The 22938-nt window shown below is 32.9% G+C and overlaps 1 protein-coding gene across 3 annotated transcripts in view; it reads left to right on the top strand.

Moving 5' to 3' along the window:
• Tnpo1 (transportin 1) overlaps positions 1 to 19493 on the top strand; it is an 89684-nt gene extending 70191 nt beyond the window's left edge. For all 3 annotated transcript variants that reach the window (XM_046427269.2, XM_046427279.2, XM_046427286.2), the window contains exons 16-25: positions 280 to 387; positions 474 to 632; positions 713 to 800; positions 4231 to 4329; positions 4572 to 4667; positions 7479 to 7554; positions 8437 to 8536; positions 10708 to 10782; positions 11778 to 11920; positions 13786 to 19493. In XM_046427269.2, the coding sequence (XP_046283225.1) occupies positions 280 to 387; positions 474 to 632; positions 713 to 800; positions 4231 to 4329; positions 4572 to 4667; positions 7479 to 7554; positions 8437 to 8536; positions 10708 to 10782; positions 11778 to 11885 (909 nt within the window). In that variant the 3' untranslated portion in view covers positions 11886 to 11920; positions 13786 to 19493. The remainder of the gene's footprint in view (positions 1 to 279; positions 388 to 473; positions 633 to 712; positions 801 to 4230; positions 4330 to 4571; positions 4668 to 7478; positions 7555 to 8436; positions 8537 to 10707; positions 10783 to 11777; positions 11921 to 13785) is intronic.
• The last annotated feature ends 3445 nt before the right edge of the window (positions 19494 to 22938 follow it).

The following is a 22938-nucleotide window of genomic DNA, read 5'->3' as shown; positions in this document are numbered from 1 at the left end:
ATTTGAGGGAAATTTTGAACATATAGTCTGTCCTTGAAGGACAAACTCATTATAGAAACTTCTTTACATTCTCTTCTAAATTAACCTCTCCTGACAGGCTGGCAAGCTGACAACAATAGTGACATCCAAAGAAGGGGTTCGAAAAGATAAACTGGTTGCTCTAGACTAGTAGTAAAGCAGACTCATAAACAACTAGGATCCTTTTGAGTTGTTTTAAGCATTTATCACAATCTTAAGTTTACCCAGAATATTTTAGCATGTGTACTTTATTCTTTCTAGTGCCTATCTTCAGTCGCCACGGCCCTGCAGTCTGGCTTCCTTCCATACTGTGAACCTGTGTATCAGCGTTGTGTGAATCTAGTACAAAAGACTCTTGCACAAGCCATGGTATTTTCTTTTCATATCTAAAGTTAGACATAAAGTATACAAACTTTTTCAGTAATTGATTAAAAATAAAATGTGTTTAATTGTAGCTGAACAATGCTCAACCAGATCAATATGAGGCTCCAGATAAAGATTTTATGATAGTGGCTCTTGATTTACTCAGTGGGCTGGCTGAAGGTCTTGGAGGCAACATTGAACAGCTAGTAGCCAGAAGTAACATCCTAACACTAATGTATCAATGCATGCAGGTAAGATTTGTAAGGTTAAAATGAATCGAAACCTGGATCATCCTGTCACCTTGGGATTAATTTCTTCTTCTCTCTTACAGGATAAAATGCCAGAAGTTCGACAGAGTTCCTTTGCCCTATTAGGTGACCTGACTAAAGCTTGCTTTCAGCATGTTAAACCTTGTATAGGTATGAATAATTTCAGCCTTGGATGTGGTTTTTTTTTAAATTATTTTTACATTAGATTTGCTTTTTACTAAATTTTATTAAAAATTTTTGTGGAATCTCAACGTTTATAAGTATATAGTTTTACTACTGGCCAATGTAAAGGTGCTTTCATCGAAGCAGGTAGGATGTGGGAACTCCAGTTTCCTTGAGCTCGCTGTCTATTCAGCAGCCCTTTAGGCAGTCCTGTGACTGGAAGAAATTGTGAGTAGTACCAATTTAGAATTAACAGATATGCCCACCAATGAAGCCTTCATACTGAGTGTAGTCAGGCATCTTCATAAGTAGCCTCTTTTTTGTAGTGGTACCCAGAAATAGTATCAGGTTTTCTTCTTTAATGCACCAGCATAACTTTTCAGATATCTAGGAAATTTTAAATAAATATCACTTTTAAAACACCTACACGGCTTTTCACCTGCTACAGTTGTGCTTTTGAATAATAATAATTTCTAGACTTTGCGTAATAACGTTAGGATATGTTAAGAGCCATACTAAAGTTTTAAACCCAACCACTATAAAACTATAATGAATGCTTATATTGTGGGGAGCTAGTCATACAAATATTTATTACCTATTATTTTTTAATTAAAGATAATTTTTAAACTTTTTATTAAAATTTTTTAAAACAGTAAAGTATAATAAGCTTTCTATTACTGTGTCAGTATAACTGGTGTCGGTATATGTACAATTTTGTCTCCTCTATGCCACTATCCATAGACAGAAATACTGAAAATTCTTTTCATTTGTTTCTGCTGTTAAACCAAGGATTTTTGTTGTTGTTTTGTTTGTTTTGTCCTAAATAGTTTGTCATACTCTGTATTTTACTAATTGCATCTCTCTGGTGCCATTGAAGATACTTCTAAGTTTTGTATTTACTAATACATTGGCACTCAGATCTAGAGACAGGTTCTTTGAGATTCCAGGGTAAGTGGTATTGTGTACTTTCTTGAAGAGGCATTTGATATCTAGATTTCATTTAATTTGTTTTCTTTTTTGTAATGTTGTCAATCTTAATGAGTATTGTCTAGATTAGTGGTTCTAGTGGGGCAATTTTGGTCTCGAAGGAATATTTTCCACTATGTTGAGGCATTTTTTTAACATTAGGGAGGTGTTTTACTGGTATTCATTGCATATAGGCAGAAGGTATTTCTAAATATCCTATAATAGATGAATTAAATATCCTGTAACACATCCTTTCCCCTATAACAAAGAATGATCTGGCCCATTGAGAGAAATCCTATTTTATGGTTCTGGAGGCTCATATGTAATGAGAGCCTTTTTATTCACTAATACATTGGCAGTTAGATCTAGATTCAGGTTTAATGAGATTCTGGGATTCTTGTCCTTTTATCAGAAATCCATACCAACAATAACATCATTAATCTATTCATGATTAAATGAATAGATCTAATCATTCATGAATAGCAAAGCCCTTAGGATCTAACCCCCATACACACACCTTTTTTTTTTTTTTTTTTTTGTACTAGGGATTGAACCCAAGACCTTGTGCATGTGAGGCAAGTGCTCTATTGCTGAGCTACATCCCAGCCCTTTTTTATTTTTTTGAGATAGGGATTTTTTTGCTGTCTGACCTCAGCCTTGTGATCTCCATGCCTAAGCATCACAAGTAGTTGGTATAACAGCTATGCATCACCATGCCCAGCCTGTTAAACTTCCCACCCCACTCTCCCCAACTCATTCCTTTTTTTTTTTTTTTTTTGGTGGTGTTGCTTGGGGTTTGAACCCAGGGTCTTGTGTATGCAAGGCAAGCACTCTACCAACTGAGCTATATACCCAGCTCATTTCTTTTTCTTTCTTTCTTTTTGGTACCAGGAATGAACACAAGGGCACTTTTCCCCACAAGGGCTACATCCCCATCCTTTTTTATTTTTTGTTTATTGCTGAGTTGCTTAAGTTTTCATTAAAGTTCGAAGTCTGGCTTTAAACCTTTGATCCTCTAGTCACTGGAATTATAGGCATGCACTGCCACACCCAGCAAGTTTCCATCTCTTAATACCATCATAGGGGCAATTAATTAAATTTTGGCCTGAGTTTTGGAGAAGGCATTCAAACCATTGCAACCCGCTAATTTATCAAGAGTTAAAAATTTATTATGCTGGGCATCGTGGCCCACGCCTGTAGTTATAATAGGCCAAATATGGTGACATTCCTGTAATCCCAACAACTTTGGAGACTGAGGAAGAGGATTACAAATTCAAAACCAACTCAGCAGCGTAGCTAGGCCTTAAGCAATTTAAGATCCTGTCTCAAAATAAGAACTAAGAAAGCTTGGGGATATGGCTTAGTGGTTAAGCACCCCTGGTTTTGATCCCTGGTTACTGCCCCCCCATCATGATATTCTCATTCTTTATTTAATAGTGAGAATATATGTAAAAGAGGCATTTGCCATATTAATTGTTACCCTGAAGTACAAATCATGTAAGAGGTACAGGGTAATTACTTGATTGCTTTTCTTTATCAATTTTCATAACTATTTGATTCCCAGCATCCTCCAAGGGTATCTTTTGTGTTTTAGCTTTTGTGTATGTGTATTAACATCATTATGAAGTCATAATCAAATTGTCATGATGCTAGCAGTGGAAGTTGAATCAAGTTGGTCCCTGGGTTTTTTTCTGTTATAGCAAGACTGTCTAGACTTATTTTGCACATTTCCTTCCTTCTCCTATAATGAGATATTTCTTTGCAAGCCCTCCTTTCTTTTAGTGGAAAGTAATATTTAAAGATTTCAGATTGGGCAGTAGAATGAAAGTTGCTTTAAAACCAAAGTCATGGATTGTTTTGTTTATTTTTTTTATTATTATTTTTTATTTTTTTTGAGGAAAATTCCATTTTTATCATGTTTTCTCTACTCCTCCCCGCCCCCAGGATTGAACCCAGGGGCATTTAACCACTGAGCCACATCCACCAGCTGTTTTTGTATTTTATTTAGAGACAGGGCCTCCCTAAATTGCTGAGGCTGGCTCTGAACTAGCATCCTCCTGCCTCAGCCTCCCAAGCCGCTGAGATCACAGGCATGTGCCATTGTGCCTGGCTGTGTTTTCCTCACTTTTAATTTGAATTTTCTTAGTCTCACAAAAAGATTACTCGATTTCTAAAGATAACTAAAATGGGCCAAAACTCAGTTTCCTGGGTTAATTCAAAATAAAAATTCAGTAGCCAGATAATTACCTCCTTCTGTTCCCTAAGATAAATTTTACCAGCCATTAGGAAGTGTTTTTCATCAATTTCATAATTGCTATTATAATGTTTATTTTATGGTGAAACATTTTTTGCCTAGATTTATGTTTCTACTGAGTAGGTTCCCTTTGAAATTTAATAGACTACTATTTAGAAGTTTATTACTTAGTTTTATTTTTTTCTTTTCTTTTCCAAGCCGATTTCATGCCAATATTGGGAACCAATCTAAATCCGGAGTTCATTTCAGTCTGCAACAATGCCACATGGGCGATTGGAGAAATCTCCATTCAAATGGGTAAGAGGTTTTCCACTCCCAGAAAAGTATAAATTTTTAGACTTGTTGATGTTTTCATAATTGGTTTTTTGCTTTTTTTTTTAAATTTAATTAAAAATATTTGTGTGCATACATATATATACATATAAAGCTATGTCACATTTAATAAGGGAAGCATAATGTTGTACACTAATGTTTTAACATTCAGTTTTTTCTTTTTTTTTTTTTTTTCTTCTTTTTTCTCTCTCTGTGGGATGATCTAGGTATAGAGATGCAGCCTTATATTCCTATGGTGTTGCACCAGCTTGTAGAAATCATTAACAGACCCAACACACCAAAGACGTTGTTAGAGAATACAGGTACCATATAACTGAACTGTTATGGTGAAGAGAAAATTAGTTGTCTTTTAATATTATATTAAGATGCGTAGAGAAACCAAAGCAATAAGCTAGCTTTAAAAACTCAGCTTTTTATATTTATTTTGAATTCTCACTAACAAAATGTATTCTTTTAACTACATTCCATAACCAGTTTTCAGAAACATTTGAAAAATACTTTTTCCTCCCCTATTTCCATGTTTTAATACTCCCTAAAATGGATTCCAGCCAACTATTGAACTGTATGAATTTTGCTTTTTTAATTAATCCAGAGTGTAACTGAGAGATGCAAAGTGCTGATTTTTTTAATCTATGAAAATCTGGCCAAAAATAGATTACAGTGACTAGCTGGTTAACTGTGGCGTTTGTATTTTGTATTTCATCATAAAATTTCCTTCAGTTGGGAACTCATGCAGTTCCTTATAGGAGTTTTATTTAGGAGGCTTGTTTCTCTTTTGCACTTAACAGAGAGCATGTTTATATTAAAGAGTACCTTCCATACTATAGAACACACTTAGGGTGATTGAGTCCTATTCTTTCCACCATCCCTGATTGTTGCTAATAATGAAAGATTTAAGTTCCATATTCATTCAGGCACATCCCTTTCTTTATATCCTAAGATAATTCTAGTAATTTATTCATAGTCAGTGAGGTTCTTACCAAATACTGAACAAAGAGTAAAATAAGGTTTTCCAAATTAGAAAGGTTTTCCAAATAAGAAAGTTTGTTTTCAGAGACACTTTAATTTGGTATTTTTAAATTATAGAGTTGATTTTTGTCTTTACATAATTAAAATTGACATTGTTTATTGGTATGGAAGGAAATCTTTTAAATATGAAATGGTTATCTGGCTGTTTGGCTGTATGGGTACTGTTTACTTCACAAAGTTAATTAGATTTTCTTGTTGAAAAGTATGAAAGTCTATTAGGATGGTTATGAAACCTTGTCAGACTTTTATCTCCTTAGAATGCAGTACCTATACATGACATTCAGATTTGAAACACTTGCCATTATAAAATTATTGTTGAACCTAAACAAAACTTCCTATTTATTTTAAATGTGAATGCGTAACTGCAAATAAATGTTGAGTGTAATGTATATTAAAGTTTCTTGTGGGATATCAGCTGATGAATTTGTTATTTAGTTCCTTTAGCAAATTGGCTTTATATAGAAGATCTATATTATATATGATTATGTCAAGTAAATAATACGGTAATTGATAATACTCTACAAATTGATGGATTCAATCAAATTGAGAAACAAGCTTGATATTCGTTAGATTACTTTTAACTGCAAGTGACTACATAAAATTCTGTCTTCTTTATCCAAAAGAGAGTGGGTTTTTGATTATTAAATGAAAATCATTATCTACAGTTTTAGCAATTTAATTACCATTATCTCACTATTTCATAAAGCCAATTCCTTAGTACGCCATTATTGCTTTTTTTTCTAATTAGTAGTATATCCTACACTGAACTTTTTCAATGGACCATCATCTGCTTTATCGCATGTTTCATTGGATTGTTCATACTTGCCTGTTTAATGAGAATGTTGCATAGTTTGTGTCTTTTGAACATAGGTTTTCTTTCTCTTGCTTCATATGAATCTGCTGAATTTTAGTATTATCTGTGTAGTTTGCTTCAAGTAATCCTTAAACATTTTTCTTTACTCCCCGACCCCTTTTTTTATGAAAGGTTAACCTGTAAGTTTTTGAGAGAACACCATTAAAGCACTTCATGGTTTGTTTTCTGTTTGTATTTTTTCCCGTTGTGTATAAATGTATTTATATGTATGTACTTTTGAATTGCAGAATGCAGTTCTAAATTGCACTTGTTTTAGGTCTTTGTAAGTTTCAGAGCTCTTGAGTTTTGATGATAAATGTTTGTCCCCTTCAAAATTTTTAAAAAATTAAATATTAGCATGCTATTAGTATAATGTGTTAACTATTTTATGTTAAACCTTTTATAGTAGAGACAATATATTTTTCCCTATGGTCCACATATCACGTGTCAGTACAGTGGACTATATTAGAATTTTATTTTAAATATGGTTTGATATTAGTGGACTATTAACCTGAGTTTTCAGAGGTCTATTGGAATGGAATTTGACATAGTATAGCAATTTTCCAATCTATTCGTTCACTGGGTAACATACTATTTAAAATATGACAATTGATTTTTGATATATCAGGCAACAGATACCTGCTGGCTTGTTTGGGAAATGTTAAATCAAACTATATACTAGAAAAATTTGAATTAATTTTCTTAGATAATTTTCAAAGAATGAAATAATTTATAAAAGGAGGTACAGGGAAATGACAAGTAAATTTGAACTGTTATAGCTACAGAGACATGTTTGAAAATTCATTAATGTAATTATATTTACTAATTCTTGGGGGAAATGTAGATTTCATATTAAATTCTGAAATTGACTGGCTTTAAATGATTCTCTAAATCCATTCATTTTAATCTCTCTTTTTTTTTTTTCTTAAACTATTTGAGCAAGAAAAGCAATTCATCATGGTTTTTGGTGTTCTCTCAATCTTTAGAGTTTTTTTAATTCCTTTTGTTTTTTTCTTTTTCCAAAAGTATGCCATATATGTTGCTGCCCCTTATTTAGGGGGTGGTAATAAACAGCACTGGTGAAATCTTATGTTTATTATCATACACAAATTCTGTTGGTTTCTGTTTCTGAGTTATTTGTTGTTTTTTCTTTATTTTTTCTCCTTCCCCCTCATTTGCTCATGTCTTGGTTGGCGTTTGGTGGTGTATAACCGTGATTGCGTTACCTTAGCAATAACAATTGGTCGTCTTGGTTACGTTTGTCCTCAAGAGGTGGCCCCCATGCTACAGCAGTTTATAAGACCCTGGTGTGTATTATTCAATCTTTTTTTTTTAATTCATTTTTCTTCACTATTTCTTTCTCTTTCTATCTCACTTTTAGATATATTTTCAGTTGGTTACAAAATTCACAATCCTTAATCATTGCCAACCATGTGACTAATCTTGTCCTATCAGGTTTGTGAGGTTTTTTAGTAGCATCGTCATGTATATTTATTTTATGTTGTGGCTAACGACTAATTGATGCATGGGATAAGATTGTCACATGCTTGCTGTGTTAAAAAGCTTGATTATACATAAAAAGCATTTAAATATCCACCAGAAAAATTAAGATGCATGCAATTTCTATAAATTTAGGTTTTTGCATTGTGTTTCTTTTTTAGAATTAATTTGGAAACTTGGATTGCATTAAATACATGTTTAAATTTGTTATGTATAAAATCTTATTTGCTTGTTAATGTAAAAGTTAAACATCTACACCATAAGTTGTATAGTAATAGTTTATATTGTGGCAGTATATTCTATGTTCTGCTTCTTTCAATTGATAATCTTCAATTCAGATTGGTTTTAGTAGTGTTTAATGGAATACAAGTCAATACAATTTTCAAAATTTGATAATTTACTTTTTTTTGGCTCTGGTTCATTAATACTTTAAATGAGCCAAATTAGTTGTCTGTGTAGTTGTAGTCTATTAAGAAAATATGAATTTCATTGTTTCCACTGCATTGAGATGAGATGTGCCCATCATTCGGGAAGTATGAGAAACTGAAAGTTAAGCTTTCTAAAAAACACTCTTTTTAATATAACCATTATCTACACTGTGGTGCTTATTCCATTAAATACTGTCTATTAGTGTTATAATTGAATGTGCTTTTTACTTAAATGCTAAAAACAATTCTGTAATTCGATAGGTGTACCTCTCTGAGAAACATAAGAGACAATGAGGAAAAGGATTCAGCATTCCGTGGAATTTGTACCATGATCAGTGTGAATCCTAGTGGCGTAATCCAAGTAAGATATTCACAATGATTTGTTTTTAACTTTAATGTTCTAAGTAGTAAAATTATTTGGGGGGTGATTAGGAAAGATTATAATAGCAGATTCAGAGAGTAAGGTTACATTCTTACTTGGAATCGGGCCAGGTTGGGTTTTTTTTTCCATCTTTATTCAGGCTTTACTTATTTACTTACTTTGTACATGCCTCCTGTTATGAATGTCAATCAGATTGCTGAATTTGAGGATATCTACAACAGTGTCAAACTTTATGGAAATCAAATTTACAAACAGTAAATAGAATACTGAATCAGCCATTGAAATTGCTTTAATGTTGTGAACTTATCATTTATTCATCCCTATTTTGAGCTTAAATTCTTGTTACATTTAGGCATTTTAATTATTTGATATCAGTCCTGATCCTAAGTCTAGTAAAGCTTATAGATCGAACTGCCAGTTTCCTGGACACAAAAAACAAAGGAGCATGTTGAACTCCACCATAAACAAATCTCAGGCTGCAGGAGACCTACATTAAATGCAAAAAAAATAAAAATCTTTACATTTTCAAGAGAAAGGAGCTTTTCCGCCTTTTTAATTGAGATTTTGGTAATTTTTATTTTACATGTGGTGTTTGTTAACTTGGTTTTAGAAATGCAAATAATTACTTAAAATTCAAATCAATGTGATTGATAGGCATAGAAAATATACAGCTTAGAGCTAGAAAAAGATCTTTTGACTAATTTCACGTTCATGAAACATTAATCACTTAATAATCAGAATAAGCCAATACTACCTTGAGATAAGGATCCTAGTTTCAAAATAACCTCCTAGTATTGTTTTTCAGGAATAAATGTTGTTTTCTCATGTGTCTTACCTCTATCTATTAAAAGAAACATCTTTTCACCAGTATTGTTAGTTTTTAAAGGTAGTAGAAGTAGCACAGTGGTCATAAAATCACTACCAACTTAAGAGTTGGTAGAAATTTGTTTGTTAACTCCATTCATATTAATCACAATTTTTATATATTCTGTGTGGGTTTGTTTTTGTTTTTGTTTTTTGGCTCTGGGAATTGAACCCAGGGGTACCTAACACTGAAACACTCCTCTGCCCAAAAAAGACAGGGTCTCACTAAGTTGCTGGCTGGCTTTGAACTCAAAATCCTCCTGCCTCAGCCTCCCAAGCTGCTGGGATTACAGGTGTCCACCACCTTGTTTGGCCCTGTGTGTTTAAATTTTTAACATTATCTTTGGATATTTGGATGGCATTAGAATCCTGATTTGAATAAACAATGAACTTAATGTAAATGACATTTGCTTAAATAATTGTTTTACACATGTTGGTAAATTTTTTTGTTTTCTGAACTTAATGGTAAAATTTGAAGTAGTTGACATGTCAGACCATTAGCAATATGTTGAATGTTTTATGTTGAATTGTTAATAGTTCATTACGGTAATCAAAATTGAAGAAATATTTTTATGAAATATGTCATGGTTCTTATTTAATTTTGAAGGGGGGTCTTTTACTAAGTTGCCCAGGCTGGACTTTGAACATGAAATCCTCCTGTCTCAGCCCCCTAATTAGCTAGGAGTACCAGAGTGAGCCACCATGCTTGATCTTGTAATCTGAATAACCTGAGAGGCTCAGACAGGAGGATTGTGAGTTCAGAGTCAGCCTTAGCAATGACAAAGTGATAAGCAACTCAGTGAAACCCTGTCTCTAAATAAAATACAAAATTGGGCTGGGGCTGTAGCTTGGTGGTCAAGGGCCCCTGCGTTCAATCCCCAGTACCCCTAGTTCCTAATATGTCAGATTAAGCTCAGTTGATATATATTTAGCTGAATTTAAATTGTTTCTATGCTGAATCAGATCTCACATTAGGATTGAATTCATATGATTAATTAATCTAATAATTAAAGTATTTTATTGGTATTGATATGGTGCTCTCAGTGTGCTAAGCATTTGCTGGGCAGGGATTTGCTTTTTTTGTTGTTGTTTTATGATATAATAGGACATTTATTTACATCCTAAATAATCACTTCTAATTCCCTATCCTCGTTGATTTTAAATTTGCTTTTCCCCTTTTAGCTATGAGTGTATCATGACATAAATTTTGAGTCTTGCATGTTTTGAATTTTGCTAAGTTTGATAAATGTATTATCAATCTAAGATGTGGTTTTTGCCTGTTACAGGATTTTATATTTTTTTGTGATGCTGTTGCATCGTGGATTAATCCAAAAGATGATCTCAGAGACATGTTCTGTAAGGTAACTAATAAGTCTTCATGATGCATGGTAGGACTATTAAATTTCTAGTTGAAAGTTTGAAATTTTTTTTAAACATTTAGTTTAAATTTAGGCTCTTCGCTCTGGGTAAATTATATGACCTTTGTTCTTAATGAAGAACTACGTTTAGTCTTAAAATATGGTGTGACTATCAATAGATCATGCACTTTGAAAATATTTTCCCAAAAAAATACCACCGATTCATGTAGTACCATTACTTCGTGTACAGAAAATAGCATATTTACAGGGATGGGGTGTGGTTCAGTGGTAGAGCACTCATTTAGCCCGTGTGAGACCCTGGGTTTCATCCTCAGCATCATATAAAAATAAATAAATAAAAGTATTGTGTCCAACTACAACTAAAAAATAAATATTTTAAAAAAAAAAAAAGGAAATAGCATACTTTCCAAAAATGGATGCTAAAATTTGAAGTATCCCCTAAAACTATTGAACAGAAATGAAATCAAGTAGTTTCCACAAGAATTGAGCCTACATAGTTCTTTGCTTTATTAGTGCCCCTTTTGATTAATTCCATTCATCACTCGGTTATAACAGAATAAGAAATAAAATGCAGTTACACGTTTGCATCATCTGATACTGAAATTAGTGAGCTATATTTTTGGCCATGAGATCAAAACTTATATAGTTCAAGTTTGAAAAGACTTAGCGTGGTAAGTCTTATTCATTGGGTAAATTCTGTGCCTTTTTTATTTGTTTGTTTTTAATTATTGTGATGTCCAATTGCTTAGAATAAATTTGTTTACTAGAATACTAGTTGGATTTTATATTTAACTAAAGTATATTTTATGAGATGCTTTTAGGCAAGTTACAGTGGTATAGATTATAACAAAGTCTGAGCTTACTACTTTGAAATGGATAAAATATTTCTTAAAAATCAATATTGTTTGATTTCAAAAGCTATACAGATCAGTTTTTCTTTTGTTAGTGATGAATTAATGGGTTTTCACTCTTTGCAGATCCTTCATGGATTTAAAAATCAAGTTGGGGATGAGAATTGGAGGCGTTTCTCTGACCAGTTTCCTCTTCCCTTAAAAGAGCGTCTTGCAGCTTTTTACGGTGTTTAATCTAGTACACTTAAGCTGCAGTCCCAAAATTAGGGGTAAGTTATAAGAAGTTTTCAGGATGAAAAATTTAGGATTATAATCTAAAACTGTAAAAGATAATAAAAAGCTATTTGTTTTCTATAGGGTTGGAATAATATTAGACTTTAAAATTACCTACATAAAGGCTAGAGGGGTTTTTTTTGTGTGTTTTTTGTTTGTTTTTTAAGAATTTTGTTTTTTTGTTTTTAAGAATTTTGCCCCACAAGGGGACTTGAAAGATTCTGTTTTCTTTTGTGGGAGTGGAAGGCCAAGTCCAGTGAGAACTCTTTTTTTTCCCCACATTTTCTGTGTGTGAGATTAACAATTCCTATCTTTTAGCTTTAGTTTCTTCATTAAATTATGTTGAGGATCAAATACTGAACAGTATGCAATGGCATAACTTAGTATATTTTTTAGCACATTTAATTGGCTTAGTAAATGTTAGAAACATTAGCCAGTACAGTGAACCAGAGTTTTGACATTGTTCAGGTTTTGAAGATGAATTGAATCGAGACTGATTTGACTGGAAGCCAGAGGGTGTACTGAATGTGTTTACAGAAGGTGTACACCAAATTGAATTGTGCTCGACACTGGAGTTTTCCTTTGCTTGCTGCCTGTTTAATCTGATTTAGGTTTTGAATCTGGAAAAAATGTACTATCCAAGTTATGGACTTTTGCAACCTTAAGGAATGTCTCAGGCCCTTTGCATAGTTTTCCCACTTAGGTGTCAAGTCCTCAGAGCTGTTTTGTGGCTTTAGCGTGCTTATTAGTTCACTGTTGAATCATGTGACTGCAGTAGATGAAATGACTTTGTTTTAAAGGGTTCAACATTGAGTTAATAAGTTTTGATCATTTTCAAATTTATTATCTCTTTGGTCTCATCATAAATTAACTGTGGTGGTGATTGTTCTGAGACTGGTATTTTCAGTTTCCTAATTAGAGCTAAAAGTGGATTGGTACCTCTTATTCCTGCCTTTTTGTACTCCTCTCCCATTTTTTCAGAGGCAGGAGAAAAAGGGGGTTGCTGTACTTCTCCACAGATGCACTAATCACCCTCTGTGAATTCACATGAATATTCTTGCATATCCAAAGTTTGGCATGAGTGGGTGGTAGAGTTTTGTTTAAAAGGACCACTATCAGGTAATAGTTTATCCAATAATCTTATCTAATTTATTTATGTCCTTTTCACCACTAAAACTGTGTTAGGAAATTTCTCATCAGGAAAATCAGCTGGCCTGAAAAAATAACCAAATAAAGTTGAGTTGGAAGAGTGAAAATTAGAACATTAAGAAGATGGTGTTAAAACTTGCTTTTGTATATTTACTGAATGTACTGTCTATAGTGTAATGCACATTTCTAGTCCTTGTGGTGAAACATCAAACAAAAATAACTAATGCTTTTCTGGTTCTTGAAGTAAATTTTTGTTTCCATAGTGCTGGGTTTACTGGAAAAGTGAGTGATGTTTTAATTCTCTGTAAGTAAGAAAAGTGATTGTCCTAAAGAAAGTGGTATTTAATTTTGAAGACAGTAAGGTAACTTATTATATAAAAAATAACCAGTTCCCATTAGGGTTCATTTTGCCCCCCCCCCCCCCAAAAAAAAATAGAATTAGATTGGTAACATTATGCAAAGCAAATTTTATCTGTACAAAGTTTTGTGTGCCTCTCTGTTTCCTCAACTTGGCCTCACTTTTCATATCTAATGCAGGTAACAATTCAGAGCCATAGAAGAAGGAAGCAGTGTGGTTAAAATTAACTAACATAATCTTAGCCATTTTGTCCAATTTCTTATTTTATAGGTAAAGATAGTATTGTTTTATGATGAATTTTATGTTTCCACTGACAGCTGTTAAAGATAAAATTGTTTCTGTTGTTTCTTATAGGTCCTTCGGTCTTGGAGACTATGAGGGAGCCTCTGCACCCAGGGAAAATGTTACCCTTTACAGGGGGGAAGGGTATACCAGTAGGGAATACAGTACAATCCCAACCCTACTGGGAGGGGCGGGAGGGAGGTGTGCCGTCACTGTATTAAGTCGATGTTGGGAAACGTTTTAACATCTGGAGCCTTTGTGGGTGGAAATCTGTCTTCAATTACAACTCCGCACTGGATGTGAAGAAGCAAAAATAATCTATTCAGTCTACTCACAAAATAGTACGTTCTGGAATATTATGGGGAATTGTACCAAAACAAGAACCATATAAATGATGCATAGGGATAAGAAAGAGGAAAAATTCTATAGCGCACAATAAAGGAAACCTAAGAATGGGGGTTACAAACAGTAAAGAAGATTTTTTTTTTTTTAATTTAAAGGTTTTTATATAAATGTTCCCACATTATGGGGCCTTGTTTTGCATGCTGATGAAGAACTACACAAACAAAACTAATAGAGTTAAAATCAGCTTGCCTTCCCATAGTAGAAGCAGGTTCTTGGAAATTACAATTTAAGGTACCCCCAAAAAATGTTGAAAATAAAACAAAACAAATTTAAACAATGAAGCACCCTGTGAAATGCCAAATGAGTCACTCCTTTTACCTTTGCGGGGTGGGAGGGAGGGTGGAATAAATGGGGTTGGGCATATCAGAACTAAAGTTGACATCTTAATTTTACATTAAAACATTAATGTAGTGCATATAATTTGATGGTTGTACTTCATTAGATTTAATTTCTAGGCCAACACATTATTTTAAAGTGCAGTTTAAGGTTCAGGCATGCATTCTGGCTCATAGTGATTGAAAGTAAATTAGTGGGAAAGTAGCATGCTTGCATCACATAGAGTGAGATTGGTATTCATTGACCTATGTTGCGCCAGTTCGTGTTGCATTTTACCAATTCAATATAGCCCTGCATTTAAAATTCCTTTTTAAGATTTGTGGATTTTATTTTTATTAAGAATATAGATATATAAAAGTACTGTAGTTTACAGCTAGGCCTTGAAATATCTTTTTAGGATCTGTTAGGAATAAGATTGATATTGTTTTGTGTGTAACCTGCACAATGTGGAAAGCTGATATACCTGTGCAAAATCTTTGCCTCTGTGCTGTCAGTGTGATGTGCTTTCTGCATGGTTATATACTACTAGTGATTTTTATCAAAACTTCTAAAACTTAAATGACATGGTAAAAGATCTGTAAAAGGCTGCATAAATGTTAGTTGGCACATAAAGACAATTGTAGAAGTTGAAAAATGATTGCTCTATTTCAATGTTTATTCCCACTCAACATATTGCCTTCTAAGCTTTCCTTTTTTTGTTCAAAGCATGATCTTAAAGATATGTTTAAGTTAATGGATGTAATGCAGGGTTCCTACACTGTATTGGCGCATGTTGGTGGCCCTCTGTGCCCTAGATATATGCACACAGGGTGCAAGTTAAAAGCTACAGAGTGAAAGTTGGTTTGGATCCTCTTCATTTCATTTGTTTAGCTTTTCTGTTGTTTTTCTCTACTTACATGTATTCCTGTGAATAAATCCTTGTTAAGTTAACCCTTTACTTTTCCTTCCATGTGTATTTTCTTATATACTGTGAATGTGAAAACCTAACTGGTACACTTGATCTTATGTCCATATGAAAGTGCAAGTCTTTATTAATTTGGATTGCCTGAACAGTGTATCCCATGATGATGAAGGAAAATGGAGAGATTTTTCTTTTTAACTCTGCTGGTCAGAGACGAAGCCACGCCTTTCCATTTTTCAATGCTGCATATTTAATCTGCAACAAAATGTTAAGCCATAACAGCCTTTTTATATTTTAGTTTGTCACCTTTGCATTGCAGAATAAATACTAAATAACCATTTTTATAAGCAGTTGCTCCTCTTTGCATGGTTCTGTTCTCTTAAGTGTTGAATGATACAGCCATTGCACTGAAGTTTGAGCTGTGTGCGTGTGACTTTATAAATACTGTTTCATAAAATTTCAAATGCATGGTAGCATGTAGAAAGGTTTTTTGTTAAGTGTGTGTGTGTGTGTGTGTGTATGTATGTGTGTATGTGTGTTTAACATGTTCTGTCATTCACTTTCTTTCTTCAACTTTGGCTTTGCAAATTTCAGTCTGTAGAGCCTGAAATTTAAATCATTTTATAATGTGCCCATCCTTTTTTTTTTTTTTTTTTTTAATCTAGATTCAAAGTGTATATAGCATTTTGCTTTTTAGTATGGTTAGTTCACTGGGAGCTCAAAATTTCTTTTCTTGTTTGTCTTTAAAACTTGGATAGGATAGCTATTTTGTCCCTACGTTATATCAGTGGCCTGTAATGCTTCAAATACTTTTTAGAACTTAATATGGGAGGTATTTTAATAATTTGGAATAGTGAGTAAACATTTTAAGTTTAAAAGAATGGCCAAATTCTTCTCTAAACCCAATAAAACAAATAACCTTTAGTAGTTATCTAAACCTGTGATTGACAATTCTGTATCAACTAAAAGCAAAATTGTTGCCTCTCTGACTAGAAGTTAGCTTCCAGTTAGATGTATAAATTACAAGAATGCCCATCTTTGTAGTCACTTGACATGTTTCTAAATTTAAAGAAAATTTAATCTTAAAATAAAAAAATGGAAGTAAATTAATATGACTGGCAACCTGAGATTAGGTTGAATTTTTTGTTCCCCATTGAGGTTATTGTTTCTTCCTAATTTATATTATATTTCAGATAACATAGTATATAGCACAGGAATTTGCAGAAGCCATTTTAGTTATCTTTTGAGGTAAGCTCTGATTTAGCATTTATTGTTCTGATAAAACCTAATACATCATGGGATATATATATAAAGCAACTTAATTCTTGTGGTGTAGTCTTAATAGTTTTAAGTGTTGACTGAATGTCTATGAGATTGTGAGTTTGTCTTTGTTACATTCCAGTGTTTCTGCCTCTTGGCATGCTTAAAGCACGGCTTACTTCATCTGCTCCTTACACACTAAAATGCTGTTAGTGTGCTCAACTACAGAAATAGCCGCTGCTAAGTGATGTAGATTTTCTACTTGAATATTTTTGTTGTAGGAACCTCAGGAGGTCAGTGTTTACTGTTTTATATATGCCTTCTTTTTCCTGTTTGAGCTTCTCTCTTTGAAGGATTCTAACAGAACAAAAGCTGCTGATCAACCTAAGTTGGAAACAGAAAGTGTTTTTAATATAATTTAAAATGCATGTTTGGCAGTTCCATGTTACCAGTCCATTAGTGAGTGAATTTAGTGCCACAGATATTCATTTATTCAGGAAATAATTTTGCTTTTTGTATTGTCTAATATCTTTAATGACTTCATACTGTGTAAAAAAATCACTTTTATATTTTTGGTTGATTATTTCCAAAATAATCAACATGTAAATATCTTTAAGAGCCAGTTCTGATGCTTTACATTATTGCTACTTGATTTTGTTATGCAAATTAGATTGCAGAACAATAGATTTTTAAATACTTAACCAAGCCATTACATCTTAAAAACAAAGCAAGTAGCATACATTTTGTAATTAACATTGATAAACACTGTGATTTTTTTGGTTAAGACTTTTTCATTGATCTGACTTGTTAAATTGCATATATTGTAAAATAGGATCAGATGTATATTTTAAAATGATTTCAACTGACTTTCCTCTTGAAATGCTTTGTCTACTCAGTTATAGAATATACAGATACAAGTTTTATCTCAGGTGAATACCTTGTATCAATTTTGCTTTGGTGGCATATGCTTATAAAGGGTCGTCATACTTAATTTAAATGGTCTTCATTTTTTTAGTGTATTTCATTGAGAATCTTCCCAGTTTGTCTGATTTCTTTTTTCCTCCAGTTAGTTTGCAAACTGGAATGGTATAGAACCCTCCTCACAAGACCTACGCATTCAGGGTTACTGAAAGTGAGTTAAATTTGTTCCTCCTCTTCAAATCCTCAAAATAGGAAAGTGGATTTTTTTTTCCTCTGTATAAAGTTGTTCTGCATGGCTGAAATGCCAGGATTAAGCTAATTATGTCTTAAACCCTTCAGTCTAAATTTAAGACCTTTGCCATGAGGGGAAGTGTTTTTTGCTTCATATAGTATGTCTATATTATTCATATTGAATGTATTAACAGATAATGGTGCAAAAACATTCTTTCCAAGAGAAGAGTGTGTCATGCAAAACTGCAATTTAAATCCTTCCTTTGGTAGTACTTCAAAATACAACTTTGCTTATCAAATTATTTTTGCAAATATTACCAGTGGGTAAAACACTTGCTCCTAGGATTGTTAATGAAGTGCAGTCATTGGAATCTGTAAGAAAACTCTGGTCTTCGAATAGTTAAGGACCTGGGATAATCTTAGGTGAAAAATCAGATCAATAGTGAGCTGTGTTGCTAATAATATTATCTAGTATTAATACATTGCAATGGCATTGTATACCAACCTAATGCATTTCGTACTGTATTAAATATGGCAATGCTTCTAATGCCTCTTTAAAATTATATTTCACTTGAAAGTTAGTTTCATTCACCAGTACATTTTCTAGGTGACTTGCAACTAATATTTTCAGTCTTATATATAGATCTTTCCCCCATTGGCACTACATATATGTAGATAACTCCTTATGCCTAATTATTATACATATTTTTAAGGTATACATTTAAATTACAGCAACTATGTATTGTGGTTTGTATCCCAGAATGTATTGTGTTTAAATAAAAAGATGCATAACAGCTGAATGTATGCATGGTTTTGAGGGAAGTTAAAATGGTGAATTTTTTTCACCTCTTGTGCATTTTAAAACCAAGCCAAATCTATTTGCCAAGTATTGTATCACTAATTAGAAAACCAGTAGTTGTTCTTTTATTATAATTTTTGTTTACCTAGAATCCCTTCATGCTGTTGTGGCTTGGTATTATACAGAATTAGCTTTTTACAGGTCTAATTATCTTTCGAAAAGCATACTATATACACGGTTAGCCTTTAAGGCAGTGTTGGTCCCCTTCTAATGTCAGCTTTTAAAGGGGTTCCACTGTATACTTTTCTCATATTACTTTGTTGTTTTCCTCTGGATATATAACCAAATTGAGCTTGGTTGATTTTTATGGAAATAATTAGACAATACTGTGTAATTAATTTTACTCAATAGATTATCATCTTGTGAGAAGAGGTGTTTAAATGTGGTAAATGACTTCACTTCATATTATAAAACAGTTTTACAATTAATAGACATGTTAACATTGGGTGCAATAATTTAGTAGTGTTAGCTTTAGTTAAATAACTGATCTTTCTGCTGACAACTTAGGTTGTATGAGTTACGCTTAAAAGCTTTAAATCTGATGTTTCCTGTACCTGCCACACTATATGTTAGAATGTGTCCTTCAAACATATCCTCCTGCAACTTCTCAAACTGTACTAAATTGATATTTCTTGAAGTCTATCTAACTCTGTGCTAACAGATCTTCATTTTAAATAGAATACGGTTTTAATTTTTGATAAGCTGCTGAATTTTAAAGAGAGTTTTTTGGGGCCACCAAATATTTTGGATCATGCAGAGAATATATATTGTACTGTAGTAATTTTGTATTTACATTTGTATGATGTGACATAATAGATGTGAATGTTAATCACTGCTTGACTATGTTAATAAAGTTGTTTAACTATAGATGTTGCACTCTTGATTTTTAATGAGAGGAAATGACCCACCCACCACCCTACCCCCATTTTGGTCCTGATAGATCTTGTGGGGTGTTTCTTCTTTTTTTGTTAAAGCATTTTTGTTTTGTTTTCCCTAGTTTACACATTAGTACACTCTTGTCTAACATTGTTTTTTGATTTTAGTATATTGTGTAGTAAAAAGCCTCTTTCCCTGCATTTTGAACTTACCTCCTATTAATTGTTAAATTTTCAAATGGTTTCTGTTTAGAGGATAGGGGAATTCTGCTCTACAAAAAAGGGGAATTAAAGGTGAAGCTGTAAATATAAAACATATATAAAGATAGACTGCATGAATGTGTATGAATGTATGACCTATTGAGGCTGTTTATCTTTCAAAATATTAAGACTTGTAATTTTGGAAAGTAACATTTATAAAACTAATCATTTCCTCTTCAGGTAGTAATCTTTTTAATATTAGTTGCATGTTACTAATTAAAATTAAATGCATTAATACACATAAGGGAATATGTGTTCATGACTCTCAAGTGGTTGTCTATTTGAGATTTGGAATATTTGAGAACAGGAAAAGGCCTAAAAGGTCAGTGTAACCCAAAGACTTTTAAAGGAAGTGCAGCTTGGGTTTCTTAACCTTTGTTACCTACACATAAAAATATTTAATATGTCACAGTTGTGTTGACAAGAAGGCAAATTGTGATCTGGATGTTGTTATAAAACATAATTAAGAAAGAATTTAAGATTCTAGAGTTCAGGACTTAGAATTGCCTCAAGCTAAAAACCTTTCCTTTCATAAATCTTTAGATTTTAGTGAAAGTATTGTCAGTTTTATGCAAATTTTTTTTCTTCTCAGTTCAAGTAACTAAACCATACTAATGAGTAAAGCTGGGTTATTGATTTTGACATCTTTGTCTTGTAATGGGATTTTTTAACAGGTATTTATATTTTGTAATAGCTGCATAATCTAACTCCCAACAATTTACATTTCATGTGATTGTTTATGAATGATTGGAGAAAGTGGCAGTTAAAACTATGCAACTCTTGTGTTTGGATTTTGTCTGTATTATGCACTTGAATATGGAAATTATTGAAGCTGTAATTGTCAGTTTGTAGTCTTTAATCTGAGTCTTGTGTTAATTTGATGGAAAAAATTTTAAGAACCTCCTGAAAGATCTCCCAAGCATTTATTTTGACAGTTTGCAAACTACAATTTGAAGTTTAACGTAATTTCTAATCCATTGGGAATAATAAAAGAATAGCTATATCAAGAACCTTTAGGGTTTTGTGCCCAGTTATTAATGTAATTCATTTCTGTGCTTGTTAAAGTAATCTTACTGTGACAATTTATATTGGTTTTCAAAGAATGTCATTTAACAAGCATTTGAGAATGACAAGTGAACAATTTTTATGAATTTTAATAGTTACTCAGTGACATAACTACTGTTAATAATTCTGTGCACATACGAATATATAGTAAATTTATGCATTGTTTTTAGTCAGTATGTTGTATCCAAACATAGCTAAGTGGTATTCTGTGAACAGTTCACACAACTGCCTTAGTATTGTTGGACTTTCAGAAGTTTCTAATTATTCATTCTTTGAAATAATTATGGTGAGTGGTGTTATCAGGTCCAAAGGAGAGTAATCGTCCACAGCAGCAACTTGAAAGTATGCTGTCATGCTATACTTTGTAACTTAATAGCATGGCTTTCTATCTTTAGGAAATTTTATATGTGGAATTGATGATTTCATATTACATATTTAACAGTTATCTGTTATGTTGCAGGCACTTTTCCCTGGTCTTAGAGAGCTTACATTCTATTTTAAGGAGACAGATGTGTGAAATAGGCTATGATGGTAATTAATGCTTGGTTAGAACAGGAAGTGGAAGATCTGAGGGTGTCATTTGAGCAAAAACCTGAGTGTCTGGGAGAGAGTATTTCATGAAAGGGAGCAAAGTCAGTAATATATTTGATAGTTATTGCAGATGAGAAGGATATAACTGGAGTGCCCAGAGCAAGGGAGAAGAGTGGTAAATTAGATCTAAGGTAACTGGTTGGTTTTATATTTGAAGTAAAGGGCTGTGGTGTAGGAGTTTGTAGTAGAAAAGTGATATCACTGATTGAGAATGAACTCTAGCCCAAAGGCAGAAACAGACCACTTAGAGGGTGCTGTTATGATCTGGGGAGTTACTGATAAGTTAGGGTAGAAGTGAAGAAGGTAGATCTGGATGACATTTTGAGTCATCAACAAGGTTTGCCAACATACTAAATAATGTAGTGTAGGGAACGAATCATAGGTGGTTCTTAGACCATCAGCCTCATGAGCAGCTAGAAGAATGAAATTGCCATTAATTGGGATAGGAAAGATTTATGTAGCATTTATTTTGATATGTGAGCAGTAGATTGCATTGGAGTTCAATAACCTACGTGGAGATGGAAACCTGGGAAGGTGTGTATAAATCTCATACCACAAAGCTAAAATATATCTGAGGATGCAAATGCAGGAAGTGAAAATGGCAGGAACTAACCCTGAAACATTACTCAGTTCTTAGACTTGAGTATATTGTAAAGAAAACCAGAAGAGCGTGGTATTCTCATGGGCATAGATCAAGTTAAGAGGACAGCATTTACATTTAACAACATGGAGGATTGGGGGCATATTTTTAAACTCGAATCAGAATAACTTAACCTCCTTCCTCTAAGAGTTTCTAGAAACCTAGTATTTTGATTTTTCAAGGCCAACTTAAAGTATGATTACATTAAAACTACAGCAGCATGCAAAGATCAATTAAAATAATGAAAACATCTAAATATACCTAAGACTAGTCTATAGTTCTTCAAATCAATGAATAAAGATAGGTTATTTGACAAGTGATGGGAAAACTTGAGTAGAAATTTGCAGAAACAACCAAAATTTTTTGTTAATACATGAGAGTGTCTAAAAATTTGGAGACAACTTGGAAGCCCCTTTCCCAGACTGGTTAGTTTCCTCAAGTCAATAAGATGAACAATAGAAAAATAGGCAATGTTCACAAAATTTTCTGTTTTGAAGATACTAGATTCTTTTGGGAAGTTCTGAGGCACAGGGTCAAAAGTTCAAGGCCTGCCTAGGCAACTTAACAAGACCCTGACTCAAAATAGAAAAAAAGGATTGGGGTTGTAGATCAGTAGTAGAGTGCTTGTCTAGTGTGCTTGAGGCCCCTGGCTTCAATCATGGGACCAATTGTTTTTTTTCTTTTAATTGGTATTTAAATTCTCAATTTAAGTAAATTGAAATTTGGCTGCAATTAGATCCTGTATTGACGAAAGGTCAAAAAATCTGGATGCCATTCTCTTTTAGGGACTACAGAAATAAACATCCATTGCTAGTTGGGAGTAAATTAGTATAACATGAAGATCAATAATCTATACACACTTGCAATTATGTTCTGGAAA

This window comes from Marmota monax, unplaced genomic scaffold (assembly GCF_021218885.2).
Source record: "Marmota monax isolate L192 unplaced genomic scaffold, Marmota_monax_Labrador192_F-V1.1 WCK01_AAM20220418_F8-fsc00018, whole genome shotgun sequence".
NCBI classification, from domain to species: domain Eukaryota; kingdom Metazoa; phylum Chordata; class Mammalia; order Rodentia; family Sciuridae; genus Marmota; species Marmota monax.
Note: the sequence above shows the minus strand (reverse complement) of the source record. Positions and strands in the feature narration are given on the sequence as shown.